Consider the following 24,682-nt stretch of genomic DNA (forward strand, 5'->3'; position numbering starts at 1 on the left):
CCACTCTCGCTAAAAAAAAATAAAAAAAAAAAAATCAATAGAAAAATATCCTTGGGTGAGGATTAACAGAAAAAAAACAACACACACACACACACACACACACACACACCCTCAAACTAAAAACACCAACAAACAAAAACCAGTAAGTGGTTTTAAAATGCTATTAGACATGTTTCTGTTTCAAAGGAAAATCATAGGGGTGTGCAAGAGGCAAGCAATCAATGATTCTCTCTCATCATTAATGTTTCTCTTTCTCTCCCTCTCCCTTCCTCTCTGAAATCAATAAAAATATATATTTTAAAAAATAATATTTAACCTTAAGAGTACTTTTATGTGCTTGCTACTGGTATCAAAATTTCAAGAATCAGAAAGTTATATATTTATTCTAGGCCTGCTATATAGTGGAAATACTGACTACTAATATATGATTTCCAAGCTCCCATGTTAAATTTTTTTGATAGAAATAAATTTCTCAAATTAAAACTGAAAAGGCTTTAGGTAGATGATAAAAAATAAAACCATTAATAAGCAAAAACAAAAAGTTGAAGAAGTTGCTCAACAGTGCTGTAAGCACACATTTTCTCAATTAAAAGATACCACTTCTTTTATCACTAGGACTGAAATTAGGAGAAAAGTTTTATTCTCACCTGTTGTGCATCCGTGTCTGACTGGAAAGTGATATACCAATTGCTATTATGTGCAAATTCACAGCTTATCACCTTGGGGCAGTTTTCATTCTTGAACAAAGCTTTCACTTCCTAAAAAAAAACCCCAAAACTTTAGTTAATTCTAAAAAACATCAATAATAAGTATTTCTTCTCCTCATGACTTTTGGTCCTTTCTATTTCTTTACTTATTAACTGTTTATGGCTTCTGCCATTTTTCTATTGAGAGATTATATTCTGAAACAACAACATGTATAGGTATAGCATAAATAGTGTATAGAATTTAGGGATGGAGCCCTACTTTATAATCAAAACTGAAGTATTTCACTCCTAGTGGCAAGCTAAATTTTCCTTCCAGAAAAATCTCTCATTGTGTCATAATAAAAAATAAATAAAGGAAAGAAAGGAAATGTATGTCCTCCCTTAACATTTTCTAGGTGCTAAGTACAGTGGAACCTCAGTTCTTTAATTCACTCAGGGAGGCTGTTCGAGAAGCAATTTGTTAAAAAACTGAAATAATCTATAAACACTTCTTTGTATCATTGCTATTCCTTTATCCAAATCAACAATTTTCCTACCTATTCAATTTGCCTGTAATTATTGTTTTGTGAGCACTTTCACATCCGTAGCAACATTAGCACTCTTGATGGCCTCTTAATGTTTTAAAGTTGTGCTATCTTCGATTTCCCCAAAAACAAAAGCATTCTCCCCTTTGTTTGTTGCCTGAGAGACACTCTTTGTCACGGTGAAATATCAGTATGAATGGATCCAGAACTTCCTGGTTCATAGGTTGGTGCTCAATCACTGAGCAACACTGGCAGGGCCCAAATCTCATTTTAATCTGAATTTCAGTTCTGAATTTCAGTGTTTAGGGCCTAGGTCAACATTCTCTGGCTATTTTAGTCATCTGTACTTGCTTTACTCTTTTTTTTATAATGTATTTTTATTGATTTCAGAGAGTTAGGGAGAGGGAGAAAGAGAGGGAGAGGGAGAGAGGGAGAGGGGGAGAGAGAGAAAGAGAGAGAGAGAGAGAGAGATCAACGATGAGAGAGAATCATTGATCAGCTGCCTCCTGCACGCCCCACACTAGGGATGGAGCCCACAACCCAGGCATGTGCCCCGACCTCCTGGTTCATGTGACGCTAAACCACTGAGTCACACCAGCTGGACATATTTTTTTTAATGAACAGTATGTTGCTGCCTCGTTCCTTTTATTTACTGTTTTCCATGTGTGTGAGCTCTAGTGATAATAATGGGCCCGGCTGGCATGGCTCAGGGGTTGAGCATGGTCCCTATGAACCAGAAAGTCACGGTTCAATTCTCAGTAGGGGTGTGCAAGAGGCAAGCAATCAATGATTCTCTCTCATCATTAATGTTTCTCTTTCTCTCCCTCTCCCTTCCTCTCTGAAATCAATAAAAATATATATTTTAAAAAATAATATTTAACCTTAAGAGTACTTTTATGTGCTTGCTACTGGTCTTTATGTAGTAATTTAATTCTCACAAAAATTTTATGAATTACTTGTTACTATTATCCCATTTAACAGATGAGAAAGTAGAGGCAAAAGAGGTCAAGTAACTTACCCAAGGTCATAGAACTAGCAAGTAAAAAGGCTAGAATTCAAATTGAGGCAGTTTGGCTATAGAATTCAGGCTTGTGTATATACTGTTTCTTAATATTGCAAATATTCAGCCGAAACCGGTTTGGCTCAGTGGATAGAGCGTCGGCCTGCGGACTGAAAGGTCCCAGGTTCGATTCCGGTCAAGGGCATGTACATTGGTTGCGGGCACATCCCCAGTAGGAGATGTGCAGGAGGCAGCTGATCGATGTTTCTCTCTCATTGATGTTTCTAACTCTCTATCTCTCTCCCTTCCTCTCTGTAAAAAATCAATAAAATACATTTTTAAAAAAATATTGCAAATATTCTTTCTATTCTGCAATCTTCCTTTCAATTTGTTACTTTTGACATAGTTCATAATTTTAAATCAAAGATCTCGTGAGAGTTTCTTTTCCAATTTCTCTCACTGCATTCTGGAGATATAACACTAAATGAACTCTGAACAAAAAGATGAACAAATATGTCAGGTGGCAAAAGTCTAACCATTTTAAAAATGGTTAGTCAATTGCCATGTATCAGTTACTAATTAATTCTCCTCTTCTCTAATTTACTATGCCTTAACATGACAACTCAGTGTGAAGCTCTATGGCTTAGTGGTTAAGAAACACAGGCTTCAAAATCAGAGAGATCAAGTTCAAATCCAGATTCTGTCATTTAAACAGCCCAAGTGTCCTTAGCTAACTTATTTAACCATCCTAAAGCTCAGTTAACTTTGTCTGTAAAACAGATAATAAAACCTGAGGCTTTAAATAACTGAAGTATATTGCACAATACTTGGAAGAAACTAATTATCAAGTAAATGCTATTATACATACCTTATTGTATAAAAGAGCCTATTTCTGGATTATACTGTTTCATTCAAGTATTATTTTATTTTTGTACCTGTACTATATTATCTTTATAACTGCAGCTTTGCTTTAATGTATAAATATTTTTTTATTGTTTTCTGAGAGGAAGGAAGAGAGAGAGACAGAAACATCAATGATGAGAGAGACTCATCAATCAGCTGCCTCTTGCATGCTACACACTGGGGATTGAGCCTGCAACCCGGGTATATGCCCTGACTGGGAATCGAACCATCGTAGCTCATAGGTCAATGTTCAACCACTGAGCCACACCAGCTGGCTGCTGCAACTTTGCTCTATATTTTGCTAACCAGAAGGGTTAGTCCTGACCCATTAATCCTTATTCATATTTTTCTTCTTCATTTCTTTCAGATAAATCTCAAGTTCCCAAAAGCACATTTATATTTTAATTGCTATTCAGTCAAATCAATATATTGAAAGTTTCAGTCTCCCCTTCTAAGAACATACAATCATATCTTCTTCCTCCCTCTGCACCATTCTTCAAAGTTTACAAAACAAGTTAGTATTTATCCTATTCACAGAAACTGATGAGGACATTGACACATTTTGCTTGCTTATTTTAACTCCTCCAATTTAAAAGGTAAAGAGAACTTAGCTTTAATAATACTTAATAATTTACCTCTACTGGTGTTGTTTCAGGAATCTCTCTAAGAATCACGATACAACGCTTATGACTTGGTCTCACTTTCTCACCCTTCTCATCAACTTATACCATGGGAGAAGCTGAAATTTTAAAAAAGATTTCATTCAAAGTGACAAGTAGAGGTAGTAATGCCATTAAAAATAAGCTATTCATTTCTATATCCAACTGAATAAATTAGCAGAGGTTATTATCCCAAAGAAATTAAGTTGTAGAATTAAAGATTAAAGTTACAATAAAATATTTTAAGATTATACAAAGAACACTGTCAAATATTATTCTTTGAACAAAAATATTTAGAGTACCTACTTTGCGATTTGCCACTGTGTTGTGGTTGGGGGAAAAAAAGCCTTCAAAGGAGCATGCAGCATATAACTAATAAGGAAGTTTCTCCATACACAAATACCACATTATTTATTCCCTACTTGGGGAAATGCAGTTAAGTTTTAATATGTGAAGAAACTCTTCTTAAAATTACAGTCTAAGAAGTGGCTTGCCCTAGCTGGTTTGGCTCAGTGGATAGAGCGTAGGCTTGAGGACAGAAGAGTCCCGGGTTTGATTCCAGATTGCGAACTTGATTCCCAGTAGTGGGCGTGCAGGAGGCAGCCCATCAATGATTCTCTCTCATCATTAATGTTTCTCTCTCCCTCTCCTCTCCTCTCTGAAATCAATATATATATATTTTAAAGTGCTTAAACCAAGAATTACGCACAAGATTGGATCATTTTAAGAAATGATGTCTGCACAAACCACTCAGATTATTTCACAAAATGATTTTTTAGCCTTCTGAGAATGAAAATCCTCTACTCCCAGTAGTAAGTCTATTATTGAACTTGCTATATTTAACTTTTAAACATTTCCAGCAACATATTTTATACCAAAATTAAGATCTGCCTTTATTCAGTCAAGTAGTTAGCAAAAACCACATGAGAGGTTACCAAGAAATACTTATTAGATACAAACATCACTAAAAATTCTTAGAACCTCAAAATATAAATTCCTTACCAAATTTTAGAGCAGTGTTTGTCAAATTGTAGGTTACAACTCTTTAATAGGTTGTGAATCAGTTTAGACTAAAAGAAATGAGTTTGTTGTAAGCATTTAGAATTAATCTGTGTAGCATTTGTTATGTGTGGGTATGTAGTATATGTACTGGACTGTGATGTAAAATGTACTACATGGGTTCAAAGATTTGAAATAGATTGCTTTAAAGAGTGTGAAAATGCTAAGTAAAATAAACCAGTCAGAGAAAGATAAATATCACATGACCTCACTCATTTATGGAATATAATGAACAACATAAATTGATGAACAAAAACAAAAAACAGATACATAAAACTTTCTAATAGCCCAGAAAACTGAGATTTAATTTCTTATATGTGTAACTGGGTATCAAGATTAACAATGAAGGTATAAAATTGATATAGAAGCTATATACCAGTCAGTAAAGATAAATGATTGAAATAGAGTAGCAAAAAATAGGAACTTAAAACAATTCCCTGTCTAATCAGAAATTAAAAGAACATTTAATTTTTTGACTTAAAGAATAAGCTAAAAGGTATGCTTTACATACATCTCAATACTTCAAGAATTATTTCGGGGTCTGTGGTTAGCTTTTTTATTTCTTCCATGTTGGCAACTGTCCAAATTGGAATGAATTGATCACTGTCCATTTGAGATATCAGGTAAAGATCCTTTGACAAATTTTCTCTGGGAAAAATAAACAGAAGCAACAGTACTATAAAACAAACAATTCCTTAAAAGCACCTAAAGAGATGCCTTATTCACTTTTGTCACTAAGTCTAGGAAAACAAAATTATGCTACAGAAATAACACAATTATGAAAACATATAATATACAACAAATGCGCTTTAAAAACTTCCAGAAAGATTCTGAATCTCCAAATACACTGGGCCCAATAGTTTGTTTACTTTTTTATTCAATTTATCGAGGTGACATTGGTCAATAAAATTGTATAGGTTTCAGGTGTACAATTCTATAATACATCATATGTAAACTGTACTGTGAGTTCACCACTGCAAGTCAAGTCTCCTTTCATCACTATTTATGCCCCCTATACCTTTTTCTACCACCCTTCACCCCCTCCTTTCCCTCTGGTAATCACCATACTATTTATTGTCTGTGTCGCTGAGTTTGTTTGTCTGTTTTGTTTTTGGCTTAATCCCTTGAACTTTTGGGCCCAACAGTTTTGAACAAGGAATTTTATGGAATTATATTAATATGAAGAGGCTTTAGTATTAAATTTAAAAGTATGATACAAAATATCATATAAAGTGTAGTTCCATCTTATAAACACTTTATCACTGATGTTAGAATATGCAGTTTAAGCCATGAGTTGGATCGTGAAGGATTTTAAGTTTCTGAATGTTAGCATTTACTTATAAATATGTTCGATCTTTATTTTACATTTAAATAATAAATTTAAAATATTAAAAAGTTAAGACTATGCCCTAGTCGATTTGGCTCAGTGGATAGAGGGCTTAAGAAAGGTAAAGAGAACTTAGCTTTAACAATACTTAATGGTTCAATTACAGTCAAGGGCATGTAACTTAGTTGCAGACTCCTCCCCAGCCTGGGCCCTGTTCAGGGCTCGTGCAGGAGGCAACCAATCGATGTGCTTCTCTCACATCGATATTTCTCTCTATCGTTCCCTCTCTTCTACTCTCTCTAAAAGTCTATGGGAAAATATCCTCAGGTGAGGATTTAAAAAAAAAAAAAAAGCTTTACACAGTGGCAGTGTCATAGCCAGCCGTGGGCACACTACGGCCCGTTTGAAATGAATAAAACTAAAAAAAAAAAAAAAGACCGTACCCTTTTATGTAATGATGTTTACTTTGAATTTATATTAGTTCACACAAACACTCCATCCATGCTTTTGTTCCGGCCCTCCGGTCCAGTTTAAGAACCCATTGTGGCCCTCGAGTCAAAAAGTTTGCCCACCCCTGGTCATAGCCAATGAGGTTTATCCAAGGCACGATTACTACTAATTAAAAAAAAAAAAATTAAGACTAAAGATTCTTTAAGATACATTTAAAAAAAGAATATGTAAACACTTCTATCTTACACATAAAATATTATTTAACAAACTGAAGTAAAATAAAAACCATACCTTATTCACATCAAATCTTTAAAGCAGTCTGGTTATAAATATCTAGAAGTCTATGCTTAAAAGCCACCATCTTAATGACCTATTTAAAACTGAAACCACCCAAGCACTATGGATGTCCCTTCCCTTGCTTATACTGCTCTGTTTAATATTTTTCCATAGTTTAATATTTTTCCTAACACTTCTAATTTGCCTATTTATTACTTTTACTGTTTTGCCCCCCAACCTCCCCAGAACCTCCCCAGCCAGAAAGGGTCTTTGTTGTTCAAACGTGTTTCAAAGCCCTAGTGCTTGGCAAAGAGTAGGATCAAAGGCCTTTAAATTCAAATTATATTAAAACAGCATAGTAATTACTTTTTAAAGGTTACAACTGTCAACAGGTGGTAGTTATTTGCTTTGGGAAGAAAACTGAGAATGCAGGGGAAACCAGCAAAGGTTAAACTCAATTCAGCACCAAAGGAGTAACATACTAGTATCAGCATCACCCTAATAAATAAAAAAAACTTTTAAAAAATAAGAACTTTAAAAATGAGAGAGAGAGAGAGAGAGAGAGAGAGCACAGTGGGACCACACTCTAACCAAATGACCTACCCAGCCAGGGCTGAAAAATTCTTTAAGAACTTGAAAATAAGACAACAATAAACATAATATTTGCATAACTAAAAAGTTGTAGCCTGAATTTACTCTGATTTTCAGCAGGTCTATTCTTATAAAACATTGTGTCAAACCCTTAAAGAAACTATACTTCACAGAAGTAAGTCAACTTAATGGATATAACATCTAAAATTTGAACAATTATGACTAATATATGACATGTACTGATGGCCATTTTGCTGACCTACAAATGTCAATCAATCGCCCAGCTGGTTTGAACTGTAACACAGTGCTGAGCAAAATGTGGTAATTATCATAAGCAAGAGCTTCCATTGCAACAACTAAAAAGGCTTGGAACAATTACGTGTTCAAAGATAAAAGAAGAGCTATAAAACAAGGACAAAATGAAATTCCAGAAAGATGATGTTTCTTTCCTGAGGGCATTTGCAGATCCTGGAGCAGAGTAAAACCAGCAAAGCTTTCAGCAGTTGCACAGGACTGGCATTATGAATTGGAAACTAAAGAAGCCCTCCAACACAACTGTGTTTACTTGAGTTCGAAGGACAGAGATGAGAGATTGGGAGTCAAGTGGAAAAGATAAAATCTCTCTGGTCTTGTGGAAGTTCCAGGGGGAAAAAAGAATGAATATTGCATCAAACACAAGACAGGTTTCCTCCACAAGACATTTTTCAGATTTTAGAGCTGTATGAGGTAAGAGGCTAAAGAGCTAATCTCAAGCCTCTGAAGAAGACAACTAAATCTCCCTTGATGTTTCAGGACTGAGGTAACAGAAAACTGCCAACTTCTAAATCAAAAGCCTGAGAAGTCCATGCCTAAGGAATATACATAAATTAGAGGTGAACCAAATCTAATTAAAATGGCCGCTCAGCCCTGACCTAGCTTGATTCCTGACTGGATTGAAGCAATCATTCTGCTTCTGCCTACCAGAAGAAAGCTCAAATATTTTCTAGAGGGAAAAATTATATCACTTGCAGCTCCTAGCTTCTTTTATAAGTAATGTCCAGCATATAATCAAAATTTATGACATGCAAAAAAGGCAGGAAAATTATAACAGAATCAAGAGAAAAAACTCAAAATATTAGCAGACACACAAATGATCCAGTTAATAGGCAAAGATTTTAAAATAACTATTATAAGTATGTTACAGAAAATGAACTGTATCTGATTGGAGAAAGAAAGCCAGAAGGTTCTTGCTTTTTTATATAGTAGGGCCAATACTAGATTATGAAGACAAAGAAGGAAAGGGAGATATTTAGGATGAGGAATCAATTAAACCTAAGCTGAGAGTGTACTGTGTCTAAAGAAATAAAAAAACCTTTTTCAAAAGCAGCCTGAGGTGACCTCCGAAAATAGTTCATTCCTCACTTGACCCAGAAAACCCCACAAAATCATGCAAATCAAGAGGTTCAAATCTTCATGTTTGCTTTAAAAACACTCATGAGGCCCTGGCCAGGTAGCTCAGTTGGTTAGAGCGTTGTCCCAATACACCAAGATTATGGGTTCAATCCCTGGCCAGGACACATACAAGAAGCAACCAATGAATGTATAAGTGGAACAACAAATCGATGTCTCTTTCTCTCAAATCAATTAAAACAAAATTGTTAGCCTGGTCAGTGTGGCTCAGTGGTTGAGTGTTGACCCATGAACCAGGAGGTCATGGTTCGATTCCCTCAGGGCACATGCCCAGGCTGTGGGCTCAATCCCCAATAGGGAACGTGCAGGAGGCAGCCAATCAATGATTACCTGTTGTCATTGGTGTTTCTCTCCCTCCCTCTCCCTTCCTCTCTGAAATCAATAAAAATATATATTTTTAAAAAGGTATCCAAGAGAAATTTCATTATCTTTCTACTGAAAATAGAATATCCTTTGCATATTGAAACAAGCATGTCAAACTCACAGCCCACAATGAATACTTTTGCAGCCCAGCAATATAACGGTATGTAAGAAATGTTTTAATAAAAATTTTGTAACTTAATTTTTACAATATCCTGTTATACATAATTATTAATAACAAACTACTAGTACAACATTCACTAATGACTGATTACTATAATCGCGGTGCATTCATTTCCCTCACGCCTTACACGCAGGTGCACCATTTCTCTCCACTAATACCAGCAGCGAATATTTTAGCAGCCAAATGCCACATCATTAGTCTTGTACTGACTTGTCTGGTGTGCGCAACAGGAAATATTTCGCTTTCAGAGAACAAGAAAAATAGGTTTATTTGCGTTACTCTTATTAATTCATGCAGTTATTCAGTGTCTGGTAAGTTAATGTTCAAGAAAAAATATTTTTATTAAAATGTCCTATTATTTTACGTTAACGATTACTCATTTATTTCAGCCCTTTGTATTCAGCATGTCTCTATCGAAATAAACCTATGTCTCTATGAAAATTGAAGCTTTTGTTTTTTTTCGGCCCACATAAACTTAAACCTTGTTCATTTGGCCCGTGATAGCCTTTGAGTTTGACATGCTTAAAGATTATATCCTTAAATCTAGTTAAGAAATATAGAAGAATGATACCAGAATACATAATTGAAGGAAATTAAAACCACCATTCTTCCAGGTATTTTACATCTACCAACCAAACAATTCAAAAAAAAAAAAAAAAAAAAGAGGAGAAATATCTACACAAAAATGATCGTGTACCGTGAGAAACAGAATTCTAATTGTTTCTTCAGGCATTCTTTTAGGTCTTCTGTAGAAATTGCTGAATTGCTTTCTCCTGATGGTAGAAAACAAGAGGGAAAAAGTTAATACAAATTACTATAAGTGGTTAACTTTACATATTGTTTATACTCAGAGTAAATCACAAAGTATACACAAATTAAACTCATAAAATTAAACTGTTATTTTTTACAATTCAGATCACTCAAGGTCCAACTAATTTCTTTCAACCAATGTATTCTTCATTCTTTAGAGAGATTTCACATCAGTTTAAAAATGTTTATCAAGTAATTAACAAAGCACCATTAATACTATACTTACTGCTAATATATTATAAAATACTACCCTAAATACTTTAAAATAATGAACAAGAGTTGATATTAATCTAAATTTGAGACAGTGACTAGCTAGACAAAATGGGATATATACACACACAGAGTCATCGGTAGTATTAGGAGTAAATCTGATATTAGTCACACTCGTTAAACTATCTCTCTTTTTTTTAATGTTTTATTGACTTTTTAGAGAGAGGGATAGAGAGATGGAAACATCGATGAGAGAAAGCATCAATCGGCTGCCTCCTGCATACCTGCTACTGACCGGGAATGGAACCAGGACCTTCTGGTTCATAGGTCAATGCTCACCACTGAACCACACCAGCTGGGCTCAACTTCTATCTCTTAATATTTTTTTTATACCTTAATTTTAGAACTCCATTATCTTCCTATGAATATTTAAAGCACGCAAATGTCCAAAGGACCAGATCAACTCTATAACAGTCTCCTATACTTTCTATTATTTAAACCCAGAACATGAGCCTTTTTTGGGAGGACTCAAACCTGGAAAACTAAGACTATCTTACACAAGACATTACAGACTCAAAGCATACAATTGGTCTTTTTTTTTTAATCCTCACCTGAGGACATGCTGGGAAGGACGGAAGGGAGGGAGGGAGGGAGGGAGGGAAGGAGAAACATCAATGTGAGAGAGAACATTGATCAGTTGCCTTCTGTATGCTTTCTGACTGGATAATCAAACCTGAAACTCAGGTATGTGCCCTGACCAGGAATCGAGCCAGCAACCTTTCATGCCCGGGATGGCACTCAACCAAGCCACTCTGCTGAGCTGTCCTCTTCAAAAGCATTAATGATTAATTTCCTTTAAATACACAGACAATAGGATGTATATAAAGATAAATTCTGCCCTGGCTGGTTTGGCTCAGTGGATGGAGCGTGGGCCTGCGGACTGCAGGGTCCTGAGATTGATTCCGGTCAACAGCACCTGCCCGGGGTTGCGGGCTCGAACCCCAGTGGGGGCGTGCAGGAGGCAGCCGATCCATGATTCTCTCTCATCATTAATGTTTCTGTCTCTTTCTCCCTCTCCCTTCCTCTCCAAAATCAATAAAAAATAAGATAAATTCTGTGCATGATTTTACCACTACCTTGTCTTACTATTCAAGATTCAAAGTAATATTAGATATTAAAGTAACTTCATTAAAATGAGTAAGAAGCATTCTATTTTTATGTAAATTTCTAATACAAAATTCATCTTCTCAATTGCTACCTAAATGAGCAATAACTTCATTTAACCTTTCAATGTCATTATAGCAAATTTATTAAAATATCAACTGGTTGCCACATCACTTAAACCAACTCTATGTTCAAAGTAGCCAGCTAGTAATGCCCAGCCATCATGGCTCAGTGGTTGAGAATTCACCTATGAACCAGGAGGTCAGGGAGCATGCCCGGGTTACGGGCTTGACATCCAGTGTGGAGCTTGCAGGAGGCAGCCAATCAATGATTCTCTCTCTTCATTGGTGTTTCTATCTCTCTCTCCCTCTCCATTCCTCCCTGAAATCAATAAAAATATATTAAAAACTAAAGCAAATAAACAAAAAACAACGAAGTAACCACTAGTTAGGTATATTATGACCATAAGTAGAGAGCAGAGCCTACCACCTTAAATTATTATATGGAAATACCATCTCATTCCACTTCCAAAATCAACTTACAAGCCAACAGACTTTAGAAATCTAGTCCAAATATTTATAATAAATAAGGAAATTGAAGACAAAGATTTATATACCTTGACTGAAGGCAAAGACAGAAATGCCTACCCCCTCCCATTACACTTATTTTCCAAAGAGACCCTTCAGGAACTAGAAAAATTAAGCTAGGTCATGAGGGTCTACGGTACAGTTTTAGTTTCCTTTAGATTTCATCCACTTTAAATCCAATCAACTACTAATCCATAACAATTAAGTGAATATGGAAAAAAAACCAACACGTCTCACAAGTTAAATTGTAGAACCATGTTTTTATTTTTAATACAGCCTTTTCCTTAAAATTAATCCCTGCAACTTCACATTTATAAATGCATTTCACACTGACAAAAGTGATGGGTCACGGGAACAATGAAGTCCCAGGGTCATATTTCACCCATAAATATTTAGAGGGGGGAAAAAAGTGATAGGAAAATTGATAGAACTTGCACTAATCCCAACAAAGTTGGACCCTATGAAAAATTGTAATTTAGGTTTCTTTCAACTATTTTGAATATTTTTCCCCTTTCATCTTGAATTTCACACTTTCTTTTAATAGGAATTTTAAAATTAATATTTTTTAATTACAATTTTCACGTTTGGCCATTTTAAAACAGTATTTATTGATATCACCTAACAGCATTTCATTAACATAAATTTTTTCCCAATAAGAAAATAAACTAATGAATACACAGTTTAATTAAAGAGACTTGGGGGGAGGGTGGAAGAAGACTAGCATATTGAATTCTCCTTTGATCAATAAAAACCTAAAGCTTACCGGAAATGTCATATATTTGATAACTCAGATCTTCTGGCCCTAAAATCATTCCATTAGTTGATTCTTCAATGCCTGTAGAATTTCTTGTGGTTTCACAAGATGAATACATTACTTCATATTCCTTACACATATCATCTGAAAGCTCTGTATTACCTGTATGAAAGAAAACATACTGAAAATAGAAATTCTTCAAATCCTATCTTTAGGAACTCTCGGCCCTATGTCTTCTATAACAAGATTTCAAGGAATCTACCAGTTGGTAAAATGTCCATATGATTTTAAGTAACAGTTCTCTTTCTAAGGGAGTTAAGTTTTGACAATTATGGATAAGCTAAAATGGTTAATAGCTTAAACTTATATAGCACTATCTATGTATCAGACTACTTAATGCACTTTTACTCACTTAATTCTGCCAAAAGTAATTATTATTACTATTTTTATTATTATTGTTTTATCTATAGATTAAGGACACAAGCATGGGAAAATTAAGTCATTTGTCCAAGGTCAAATAAGTGGTAGATCAACACTAATTTATAAATACCATTTTAGAAATGGGCTTAAAGGCTAGACCCAAAGATTTCAAGCTTCTGTTTGAAATTGGTGACTATTCATACTAGATATGAGAATTGTATACAAACTACACGTTAAACATTTATAAACATATTTAATCAAATAATCAAAGGATGTACCCTAAAGTTCTCTAAATTGGTTCGGGGATATGTTTAACCAAAATGTGTTTTATTCTGACAAAATATTTAGGACTCACCCTCAGGATGAGACCCTGATGTTGCTGCTGTTTCATGCCAAGAGCTTTCAGTTCCATGAGTTACTGGCGTGACATCAGTATTTCCAAGAGGAATTTCTTGCCACACTTTGGCATTAGGATTTAAACCAGTTCCTTTAGATGTTACCTGCTAAATAATCAAAGGATCTATTTGTAAACTTTAAAAGTCAGTGCATTAAAAATACGGATTTAGGTAAAAGACTTTTTCCATTACTTAAATGTGAAGAAAACCCCAATATTAAGTAATTTAATAATAAATAAATAAATAAATATTAAATAAGTAGTATCTCTTAAGTTTTTGGCTTAATTTGACAATATAAATCCTTTTGAGTGGATGAACTTGAAATGTATCTATATAAAATTTAGCTACCTGTGCAAAAAATATCTCTATAAAATACTATTAATATAGTAATACTGCTTTACACCCAATCTGCTTGCAAATGTCATAAAGTTTATTCAAACTATTCACATATCTTTGACATTAGCATGTGTTTTGTATCTAGAGCAAATTTTTTAGTTATCTAGAGCGATTTTATAGAGTATACAATTTTTACTGCCATCCAAACTGATACAGACCTTTGAGTCTGATTCTACCGCTGGAAATTAATTTACTCCCAAGTCAAAAACAGCAATCTGCCTTACTTAGAATGTGCTTTTCCAAATTTGTCCTGAACGTATATATTCTTTTTTAAAAATTGTTTAGAGTATTACAGATGTCCCTTAATTTCTCCCCCCTCTGCCCCCCACTTTCTAGCTACTGCTTAAAGTCCACAACATAATTATGTAAAATTACCATCTAAAGTAATCTTTCGCATACCTCATGTAACCAGACACACACAGAGGTGAAAAGTAGAAATGGATCACAGTATAGAGCAGGGGTGGGCAAACTTTTTGACTCGAGGGCCACAATGGGTTCTTAAACTGGACCAGAGGGCCGGAACAAAAGCATGGATGGAGTGTTTGTGTGAACTAATATAAATTCAAAGTAAACATCATTACATAAAAGGGTACGGTCTTTTTTTTTTTTTAGTTTTATTCATTTCAAACGGGCCGAATCCGGCCCGCAGGCCGTAGTTTGCCCACGGCTGGTATAGAGGGTGGGAAAGAAGAGTATTCAAAAGATGGAGAGAGAAGAAAGCAGGATGCACAAATACACTTTTCTCATCTCATTCCACCAAACTGGGCTTGTTCCTTCTCAAATACATTAATGACTTTCAAAAAGTACTCTCTCTCCAAAAAGTTACTTTTTAAAAATGTTTTTATTGATTTCAGAGTAAGGGAGAAATAGAAATATCGATGAGAGAGAAACTTCAATCATCTGCCTCCTACATGCCCCTCAACTGGGGATCGGGCCTGCAACCTGGGCATGTGCCCTGACCGGTAATGGTTCATAGTTCGATTCTCAACTGCTGAGCCATGCAGGTCTGGCCAAAAGGTTACTTTTTTAACTGTCTTCTCAGTTATAGGCCCCTCCCCTGGATGGCAGGCACCAGAAAGTGGATTTAAAGGGCAAGGTGCTTTCAAGCTTATGACCTGCATATACTTGGGATTCAGCTTTCATGAAAAATAACTGGTACACACTGAGCCAAGTATCAGGAAGTTGTTATAAATTCTGTCTACATTGAGGGAGTTCTTACAACTAACACTGCATCATGGGGCTAAAAAAAACAATCCAGCCTTTAAGGTATCACCAACACTGAAAAATGGGCAACCAAAGCAGGACTCTGGGTAGGCGGAACTTCAGAGCCCCCAGAGATGCTGAGAAGACTCAGCTTCTGGGAGGCCTAACTGTACTTCCTACAACTATGTCCCATGAAATTCCCCAGTAATCTTTTAATTTAATAAGGTTGTTGTTGTTTGTTAATCCTCACTTAAAGATATTTTTTCATTGATTTTTAGGAGAAAGGGAGGGGGAGAGACAGAAAGAGAAACATGGATGTCAGAGAGACACATCAGTAGGTTGCCTCCCACACCCATCCCAACCAGAGCCAGGGAAAGAGCCTGCAACCGAAGTAGGTGCCCTTGACTAGAATCAAACCCGAGCCCCTTCAGTCGGTGGGCCGACACTCTATCCACTGAGCTAAACCAGCTAAGACAATAAACAGATTTTGTTGTTGTTGTTGTTGTTAATCCTCTCTGGAGGATATTTTTCCACTGAGTTTTAGAGAGAGTGGAAGGGAGGCGGGGAGAGACAGAGAGAGAGAAACATAGATGTGAGAGAGACATTGATTGGTTACATCCCACACACACCCCAACCAGGGCCCCTGACCAGAGCCCCAGACCAGGAGTGGGTATCAAGCCTGCAACCCAGGCATGTGCCCTTGACTGGAATCGGACCTGAGACCCTTCCATCTGCAAGCCAACACTCTATCCACTGAGCCAAACCAGCTAGGGCAGTGGTTGGGAAACCGCAGCTCTCGAGCCACATGCGGCTCTTTGGCCCCTTGAGTGTGGCTCTTCCACAAAATACCACGTGCGGGCGCGCACGTACAGTGCGATTGCAACTTCGTGGCCCATGCCCAGAAGTCAGTTTTCAGCCCGGGCGAGTCTATTTTGAAGAAGTGGCATTAGAAGAAATGGGGGTACGTTTGCTGAGGTCGACCCCTCAGATTGAGGACGTTTTTAGCAAAGGCAAGCTTAGGAGTACCCTAATTAAGTTAATAACAATGTATTCCTACCTATATAGTTTAAGTTTAAAAAATTTGGCTGTCAAAAGAAATTTCAATCATTGTACTGTTGATATTTGGCTCTGTTGACTAATGAGTTTGCCGACCACTGGGCTAGGGCAATAAACCGATTTTTTACTTAAGTTTCCATACTATGCAACTATTATGACTAACATGACTTATATGTAGGAAAATGAAACATTGTTTAATTATACTGTATAGCTTGCCATATATTTTTTGATTGCTTATCAACTGAGACTCAATTTGGGAAAAAGAAGAACACTCAGACACAATGTTCTTAACCATGTCAAGGTTCATTCATATGTTGGGAGCAAGGGCTGGGCCTACATGGTGGTTGTAATGGCAGTATTTTATCACTGACACTATTTAGAATTGCCAGGTATAGGATAATTATAAGCATATGCCTTTTAGTCAATGTATTGCTTTAAAATTCTCTACAGACAACCCCTTTCTGCCTTCACCACAGCAGCACTCTCCCCATCACCTTACCTTTGGAACTGAGCTGACTGAGTATGATATGGGAATTTAGGTACAGCTTAATTTCTGACTGATGCAGAAAACAACTATGAGGAATTTGTGAGAGCCTAGCTTCCCTGCCATGTAAAGAGCATTTAACTTGTTATTAAGCACTTTAATAGAAGAAAATCTATGTACTGGCATACCCTCCTCCTCCCTCACTTTCCTTAATTCTGAAAATACCAGTTATGTCCCTACCCAAGAAAATGGCAAACAAAGACTACAGTTCTCAGCGAAACTTATGGAATTGTTACATAGTAGTATGTTGCTTTAGTAAAATAGAATAGGAATTGTTATTTCAAGGTAGTAAATAATCATTATGTAAACATATAATGGTTGAGACTCCAGAAACACACTTAAATTCAAAACACAACTCTAACTAAAAACAAAAAAACACAGCTCTAACATTAATAGTACTGTGATAATTAACCAACATTTTCAGTTGTTTTCCAGAATATCCAATTCATAATAATTCTTTAAAAAGTGCTGGGGTCCGACCCCAGCAGGTCCAGGGGTCCCCAAAGGTGTGGACGGAGTCGGCGAAGAAGGAATGACACGGAGACAGCCTTCAGTTGATCAGCAGCCTAGCCAGGATCTCCAGCCACGAACTCTGGCCAAGTTCTGGTTAGGATCTGATGAGGATCTGATGTTTATTGTCTTGTTACATCTGTATTTATACCAGTCGATTTTAATCCTGTCAATTTCTATTGCAAAGGTTAGGGCGTCTCTTATCTCCATTCCAGGGAGTAAAGATTATGTAGCTTAAGCGTGATTGTTTGTAGTTAAAGTGATTAACTACCCGCCTGGCACTTAGTTAAGGGGTTGTATTCCCTCCCTAACTTCAGGGGAAAATTCCTACCTGGGGAAACAACCTTTCTCAGAGAGGTGACCTTGGTTAAAACACATAGCGCCAAGAAGGGGAGCAAACATATTAAGAACAGTATGCCATATACGCCAGGTCCCTTGAAACATATGCTGTGCAGATGTTTCTTCTCTGCAGCGACTGTGTCAAGCAGCAAGGATGGACCGGCTCCCGGCAAAAAAGTACCAATATCACCTTAATAAAGCTAGATTGAAGTGTAATTCCACTGAGAAACAACTATGGCATTACAGAAAAAAATTAACTTTGTTTTGCCACCCAGGAATTATGAACTTATTGACCTCAGTTTCCTCACTTAAAAAAAAAACATAATCTCTAGTCTACCAAAACTTACTAGTATAGTCCCGACACACCTTGGAGACTTAACTTCATTTGTTTTGCACACTACTTCCTCTTTTCCTCTTGTTATTTGTATATAACCTCTATTTTGTTACCACTATAATAGTTTACTTTAACAGGTGTTCTTTGCAACCAGGCAGTGGGCTCAAGGAAGGCAGACACTTGGTCTTCCTTTTCTATTTTAGCTGTTAACACAAACCAAGTGAGAGTAGACCCCCAGCTGTCTATTGAGTAAAATAATAGAGGCATGTGTGCAAAAAAGGAATGTTAAGCATCTATAATTACCTTCCCAACATGCTAGACCAGAGTTGACACCACTCTTCCTTTTTTTTTTTTAATGTGGCCTGAGTTTAAAATGGAAGTCTTATGTCAAAATGGTTTATGGCTTTTGGTTTCAGGGCTGCTAAAAGCTTTACAGTAACATCAAGATCAATAATAAGGTGTCAAACCTTGCAGGGGAGGAAAAGCATTTTTGAAGAAGCACCATTTGAATAATCATAACAAAATCTTAGCTTAGAGATGTTAATTCACAATTACCTCATATCATAATTAGCTCAGGAAGGAAACCAACTAGTTTTCTTATTACAACCAGGGTGCCCTGCCAGGACAGGTACCAGGTATTTAAAAACCTCTATGGCGTAATTTTAGAGGCAAGTTAGCTTTATATTTGTCACTATATAGACATGCAAACAATGTGCACTGTACCAAAAGTATCTTATCAAGGATTTTTTGTTTGTTTGTTTTTTGGTTAATCCTCACCTGAGGATATTTTTTCCTTTGATTTTTTAGAGAGAATGGAAGGGAGGGGGAGAGACAGAGAAAGAAACATTGATGTGAGAGATACACATGCACTGGTTGCCTCCCACACACGCCCCAACCAGGGCTGGGGATCAAGCCTGGAACCGAGGTACCAGATCCGTGCCCTTGACCAGAATTGAACCCACGACCCTTCAGTCTGCAGGCCATCGCTCTAAGCACTGAGCAAACCGGCTAGGGCTTATCAAGGATGTTTAGTTGTCAGCGTGCAGAATACATTCTGGCTCATTTAAAGAGAAAGGTAATTTATTAAATGGTAGAGTCACTATTGCTATGTCACTAGAAGGGCTGAAAAAAGCAGATGCAAAGATAATATCACCCAAAATAACCTTGCAGAAGCAGTTTAAAGGGGAAATCGCTATCCCTGCCACTACCAAGCACTAAATGCAAAGTCCAAATCCATTACAAACAATCTTCACTATGGCTAGCACCAACTTAATCTTGAAACTATTAACTACATTTTAAGCTGACTAGCTCTACTCCATTCCTGACTGCAAAATGAAAGTTGTGAATAGAACCTCCATTTCCTTATATTGTGTATTTTCAAATACAAGGCATCTGTGGGTGTGTCTGACCAGTGGCTCTGAGGTAACACGCTTGCATCCACCTATACACATGAGAATCTGGAAATTTCTGAGTTTTGAAAAGTATGTACATAATATGGGTATTTCTGCAAATTTAGAAAGCTTCTCAAAAATTGGGAGGCTGCAAATGTGACAAATGTACACTATAAGAGATTAAGACTAACATTTAACATACAAAATATACACTTAATTTATAAATACCCAAATACTGGGGGATTATGACCAAAAACTTACCTTTTATTGATGAGATTTTTTTAAGCATTTAATAATTAATCAAAATAATTAACTAGATGATTTTCAGCAGCATACTATCTACAAATCTGATGTGTCCCTTGATACTGGTGCCAAGAATAATTAAAGTGTGTAGTGTATGGCACATAAACAAGCAGTACTCCTGGGCATATTTATTTTTTCACCAGCCTAGTTAGTAGTATACACTTTTCTAAAAGCCAATGTACACAAAGAAACGTATACAAGGATGTGTTATTGCAGCACTGATCCCGTAAGTAGAAGACTGAAAACAACCCAAAGTCCATCTACAGGCAAACAGTTCAATAAAATTTAGTATATTTTATAACACATATTATAAAAATTAAAGAAAAAACATAGGCCTATATACTAGTACACTAATATGAAAAGTGCTCAAATGTATTAACAATAGGAACAAAGATAATTTACCAAACAGGGAAAATGTATAAAAAGACAAGAAGGGATAGTTAATTACAAAGTATCATTTTTACTGTTAAACTACTTTGTCATTTTGACACACACACACACAAAACAGTTCACTACTGTAATCCACATAACTTTTCTAAAAGCTGGCAATGTTTACTGAAAGCCTTAAAAATAGCTCTGGCTGGTGTGACTCAGTTGATTGGGCATCGTCCCGTGCACTAAAACATTGCTGGTTCAAATCCCTGGTTCGATTCCTGGGGCACAGGCTGGGTTGCAGGTGGGTTGCAGGCTCAACTGCCAGTGAGGGTTGTGTAGGAGGCAGACGATTGACATTCCACTCCCACACCGATGTTTCTCTCTCCCTCTTCCTTCCTCTCTCTAAAAAAATCAATAAAAGTATTGGGGTGGGGGGCCTTAAAAATATACATTTTTGATCTAGAAATTCTACTTGTCAGAAATTCTGCTCAGAAGAGATGTGCAAAAGCATATAATTACAAAAATGCCCAACACATTAACTTTATAATACTGAAAAATTAGAAACATCCAACTGCTATCATCTGAATGTTTGCATACCCCCCATTCATATGTTAAAATCCTAATGCCCAATGTGATGGTATTGAGACATGGGGCCTTTGGGAGGTGCTCTTCTAAAAGAAACACACAGGGCTTCCCTGGCACAGAGAAAAGGCACTCACCAGCTATGAACCAGAAAGCCCTCACCAAACACCTAATCTGCTGGCACTATGATCCCGGACTTCCCTGAAATAAATTTATTTTGTTTATAAACTACCTAGAGTGTGATTCTATTATAGTCTAAATTGACTAAGATACCAACTACAGAGGAGTTGTTCAATAACTGTAGCACAGCCATTTACAGAATATTCCAAAGCCTTAAAACCAGACTGTATATAAAACTGGTAAAACCTGAGTAAGTTCTGTAGACTGCACCAATGTCAATTTGCCAGTTTTTACATCATATTATAGTTATTCAAGGTGTTACTACTGGGAGAAAGCAGGCAAAATGTGCATAGGACACCTGTATATTTTTGGGGAAACGTCTTGAGAATTTATAGTTATTTCAAAATAGTTATTATTGTAAAGACAATGAAATGTTCACAGAAACTTGGGGGGGGGTGTAAAGCAAATTGCTATTTTATAAAAATGATTTAATTTTGTGAAATAATGCACAAGCATAGAAAAGATTGAGAGTGACTAAAAATTAGTGTTTTCAATAGTTACGTCTGAGCAGCAGTGTTTTTATTTTCATTTTTGTGCTTTTCTGATAATTCCTAAAATTAACATCTCTTACTTTTACAATCAGAAAATATATAATGAAACATTTAAGATACAAATAAAAGACACATCAACAGGATATCCCAGAGCCTTAAAACCAGAATGATGTAAAATCGTTCCTGGCAAGTGACATAAAGAACTATTGTCTTCAAAGAAGCTTAAAGAACTTACCAATTGCTAAGAAAAGCACAAACAAGCAAAATGACAATTCACAACAGAACAGAACCCAAAAAACTAATACACCCGGATAAATATTCAATCACACTGGTCATTGAAGAAACACAAAATGCCCTAGCTGGTTTGGCTCAGTAGATAGAGCTTCGGCATGTAGACTGAAGGGTCCCAGGTCTAATTCCAGTCAAGGGCACATGGTGGGGTTGCTGGATCCCCAGTAGGGGGCATGCAAGAGGCAGCTGGTCAATGACTCCCTCTCATCATTGATATTTCTATCTCCTTCTCCCTCTCCCTTCCTCTATGAAATCAGTTAGAAAAATTTTAAAAAGCAAATATTAAAAAAACACACAAAGTAAATCAATTATTTCATTTTAACCTATACAGTGAATTTGTAAATATAAGAATGCCTGGTGTGGACAAAAATACAATAAATTGGGCAATAGTAAAAACAGTCAACACTTTTGGGAAGCAATTTGCCAATACTGATATAAAAAACTTAAAAAATGTCCACTCTTTAATCTAATGCAGTGAATTTTAGCTTAAGGGCTTTATACACAAGAGTGTTCTTTATAGAATTACTCAACATAAGGAAAAACTGAAAACTAAAAATGTCCATCAAAAAAAGTTGGTGTTTTTCTGCCCAGCTGGCATGGCTCAGTGGTTCAGCACTGACCTATGAACCAGGGGGTGACACATGCCCGGGTTGCGGGCTCGATCCCCACTGGGGCATGTGCAGAAGGTAGCCAATCAATGATTCTCTCTCATCACTGATGTTTCTATTTCTCTCTCCCTTCCTATCTGAAATAAAAAATATATTTTAAAAAAAAAGTTGTTTTTCCATAACCAAGTCTTTAAAATAACATCATGAATCTGACAAGTCAGTTTTAACTGGAAGGCTTATTTTCTCATTTAAACTCTAGATAACTAGGTTTGATTCATCTTTTGACTAAAGATGAATGAAAAACCACATCAAAATCCTTATCTCTTCTACAGACCTAGAAGTAAAGTCCTTGAGGCTACAGTTATGTATAAAAAAAATCTAATAAAAGGATGTAAATTGTCCAAGTGCCTGTTGAAACTACCTGCCAACATACACATAGCATATAAGCACAGATACTCTCAAATCACCACAAAAATATTCAAATTGTCAGTCCTTAAAATTAACAGATTCATCACCACCTCTATTTCTAAGCAATATATGTCATCACCAACTAACCAACAGAAATGCTCACTATTGAAACATTTTATGCCAATTCCTAGCTGGGGAAGAGATATAAAGAAAGGAAAAGGGGGAAACATCAAATTCTTGGCAAAATAATACCTTCCAGCCTGGCCAGCGTGGCTCAGTGGTTGAATGTTGACCTATGAACCAGGAGGTCAAAGTTCGATTCCCAGACAGGGCACATGCCTGGGTTGCAGGCTCGATCCCCAGCGGGGGAGCGTGCAGGAGGCATCCAATCAATGATTCTCATATTTGATGTTTCTATCTCTCTCTCCCTCTCCCTTCTTCTCTGAAATAAAAATATGTTAATAATACTTTCCAGACAGCAGTTTTAAGGTAAAAGAACCAAGAATTAGGAAAAAGTCACCATAAATATGGAGAAGCCATCTCTTTGGTTTTACTTACCTATTTATTATCAGAAACAGATATCCCATGCCACTTAACACTACAAATGCTGAGAAACAGAAACAAAAGTATATAAATTGATTAAACTTATTTGCTCATGGTGGATCAATCTTCCAAGTTTATTTTTTACATCTCCAATATTGAGAGGAACACTAAATTGTATGTACCTAAACAAAATAAACACCTACTTTATCCAGCAAAAAACTTCAAGATCCCAAAAGAAGATGCTTAGGGGCATTTTATGGCAAGTAAAAGTGAAAATTAAAGTGGGATTTTTTACCCATTCTGACAGAATAATAACTTACATTTATGGAACACTTAATCCATCTTCACAACAACTTCAGTTAAATACCATTATCATCCACATTTTGCAGATAAGAAAAAGTTGCATAGCTATTAAGACAACCAGGATTTGAACCTTGGCAGTCTGGAGATTCTGCTGCTACTACACTACAGTTGCCTCAGAGAAAACTTTAAGACAACTAGTTACAGACTAAGGCAGTGGTTCTCAACCTTCCTAATGCCGTGACCCTTTAATACAGTTCCTCATGTTGTGGTGACCCCCAACCATAAAATTATTTTCGTTGCTACTTCATAACTGTAATTTTGCTAGTTATCAATTGTAATGTAAATATCTGATATGCAGGATGTATTTTCATTGTTACAAATTGAACATAATTAAAGCATAGTGATTAATCACAAAAATATGTAATTATATGTGTTTTCCGATGGTCTTAGGCGACCCCTGTGAAAGGGTCGTTCAACCCCCAAAGGGGTTGCGACCCACAGGTTGAGAACCGCTGGACTAAGGAATATTATAAATCTTCTCACCAAGCCAAATGGTCCCTGGCCCCAGTTCTCCCTAGAGTGGCTAATAATCCAGAAGACATGGCTATCTATAGAAAATAGCCACCAGAAAGAACTAGGGTCCCTAGGGCAGAAGTCACTTCAGCTCTGCAATCATTTTTTAAAAATATGTTTTTATTGATTTTAGAGAGAGGGGGAGGGAGAGGGATAGACAGAAACACTGATGAGAGAGAAACTTAGATTGGCTGTCTGCTGCACACCCCCTACTGGGGGTTGAGCCCACAACCTGGGCATATGTCCCAACCAGGAATCAACCCGGTGATCTCGTAGCTCATGGGTCCACGCTCAAACACTGAGCCACCCAAGCCGGGCCTCTGCAATAATTTTTTAATACATTTTTATTTATTTTTTAGAGAAGAAAGAAGAGGGAAGGAGGGAGGGGCAGAGGGAGGGGAGGGAGAGGGGATGGAAGAGAGA

At 36.5% G+C, this 24,682-nt stretch overlaps 1 protein-coding gene across 1 annotated transcript in view; it reads right to left on the reverse strand.

Annotated features, from left to right (window-relative positions):
* LARP4 (La ribonucleoprotein domain family, member 4) overlaps positions 1-24,682 on the reverse strand; it is a 66,503-nt gene that overhangs the window by 32,391 nt on the left and 9,430 nt on the right. Inside the window, 6 exon segments of the mRNA XM_014542144.1 lie at positions 648-758; positions 3,770-3,873; positions 5,364-5,500; positions 10,187-10,262; positions 13,024-13,176; positions 13,790-13,937. Of these exon segments, the coding sequence (XP_014397630.1) occupies positions 648-758; positions 3,770-3,873; positions 5,364-5,500; positions 10,187-10,262; positions 13,024-13,176; positions 13,790-13,937 (729 nt within the window).

The sequence above is a fragment of the Myotis brandtii genome, unplaced genomic scaffold, assembly GCF_000412655.1.
Source record: "Myotis brandtii unplaced genomic scaffold, ASM41265v1 scaffold29, whole genome shotgun sequence".
NCBI lineage: Eukaryota > Metazoa > Chordata > Mammalia > Chiroptera > Vespertilionidae > Myotis > Myotis brandtii.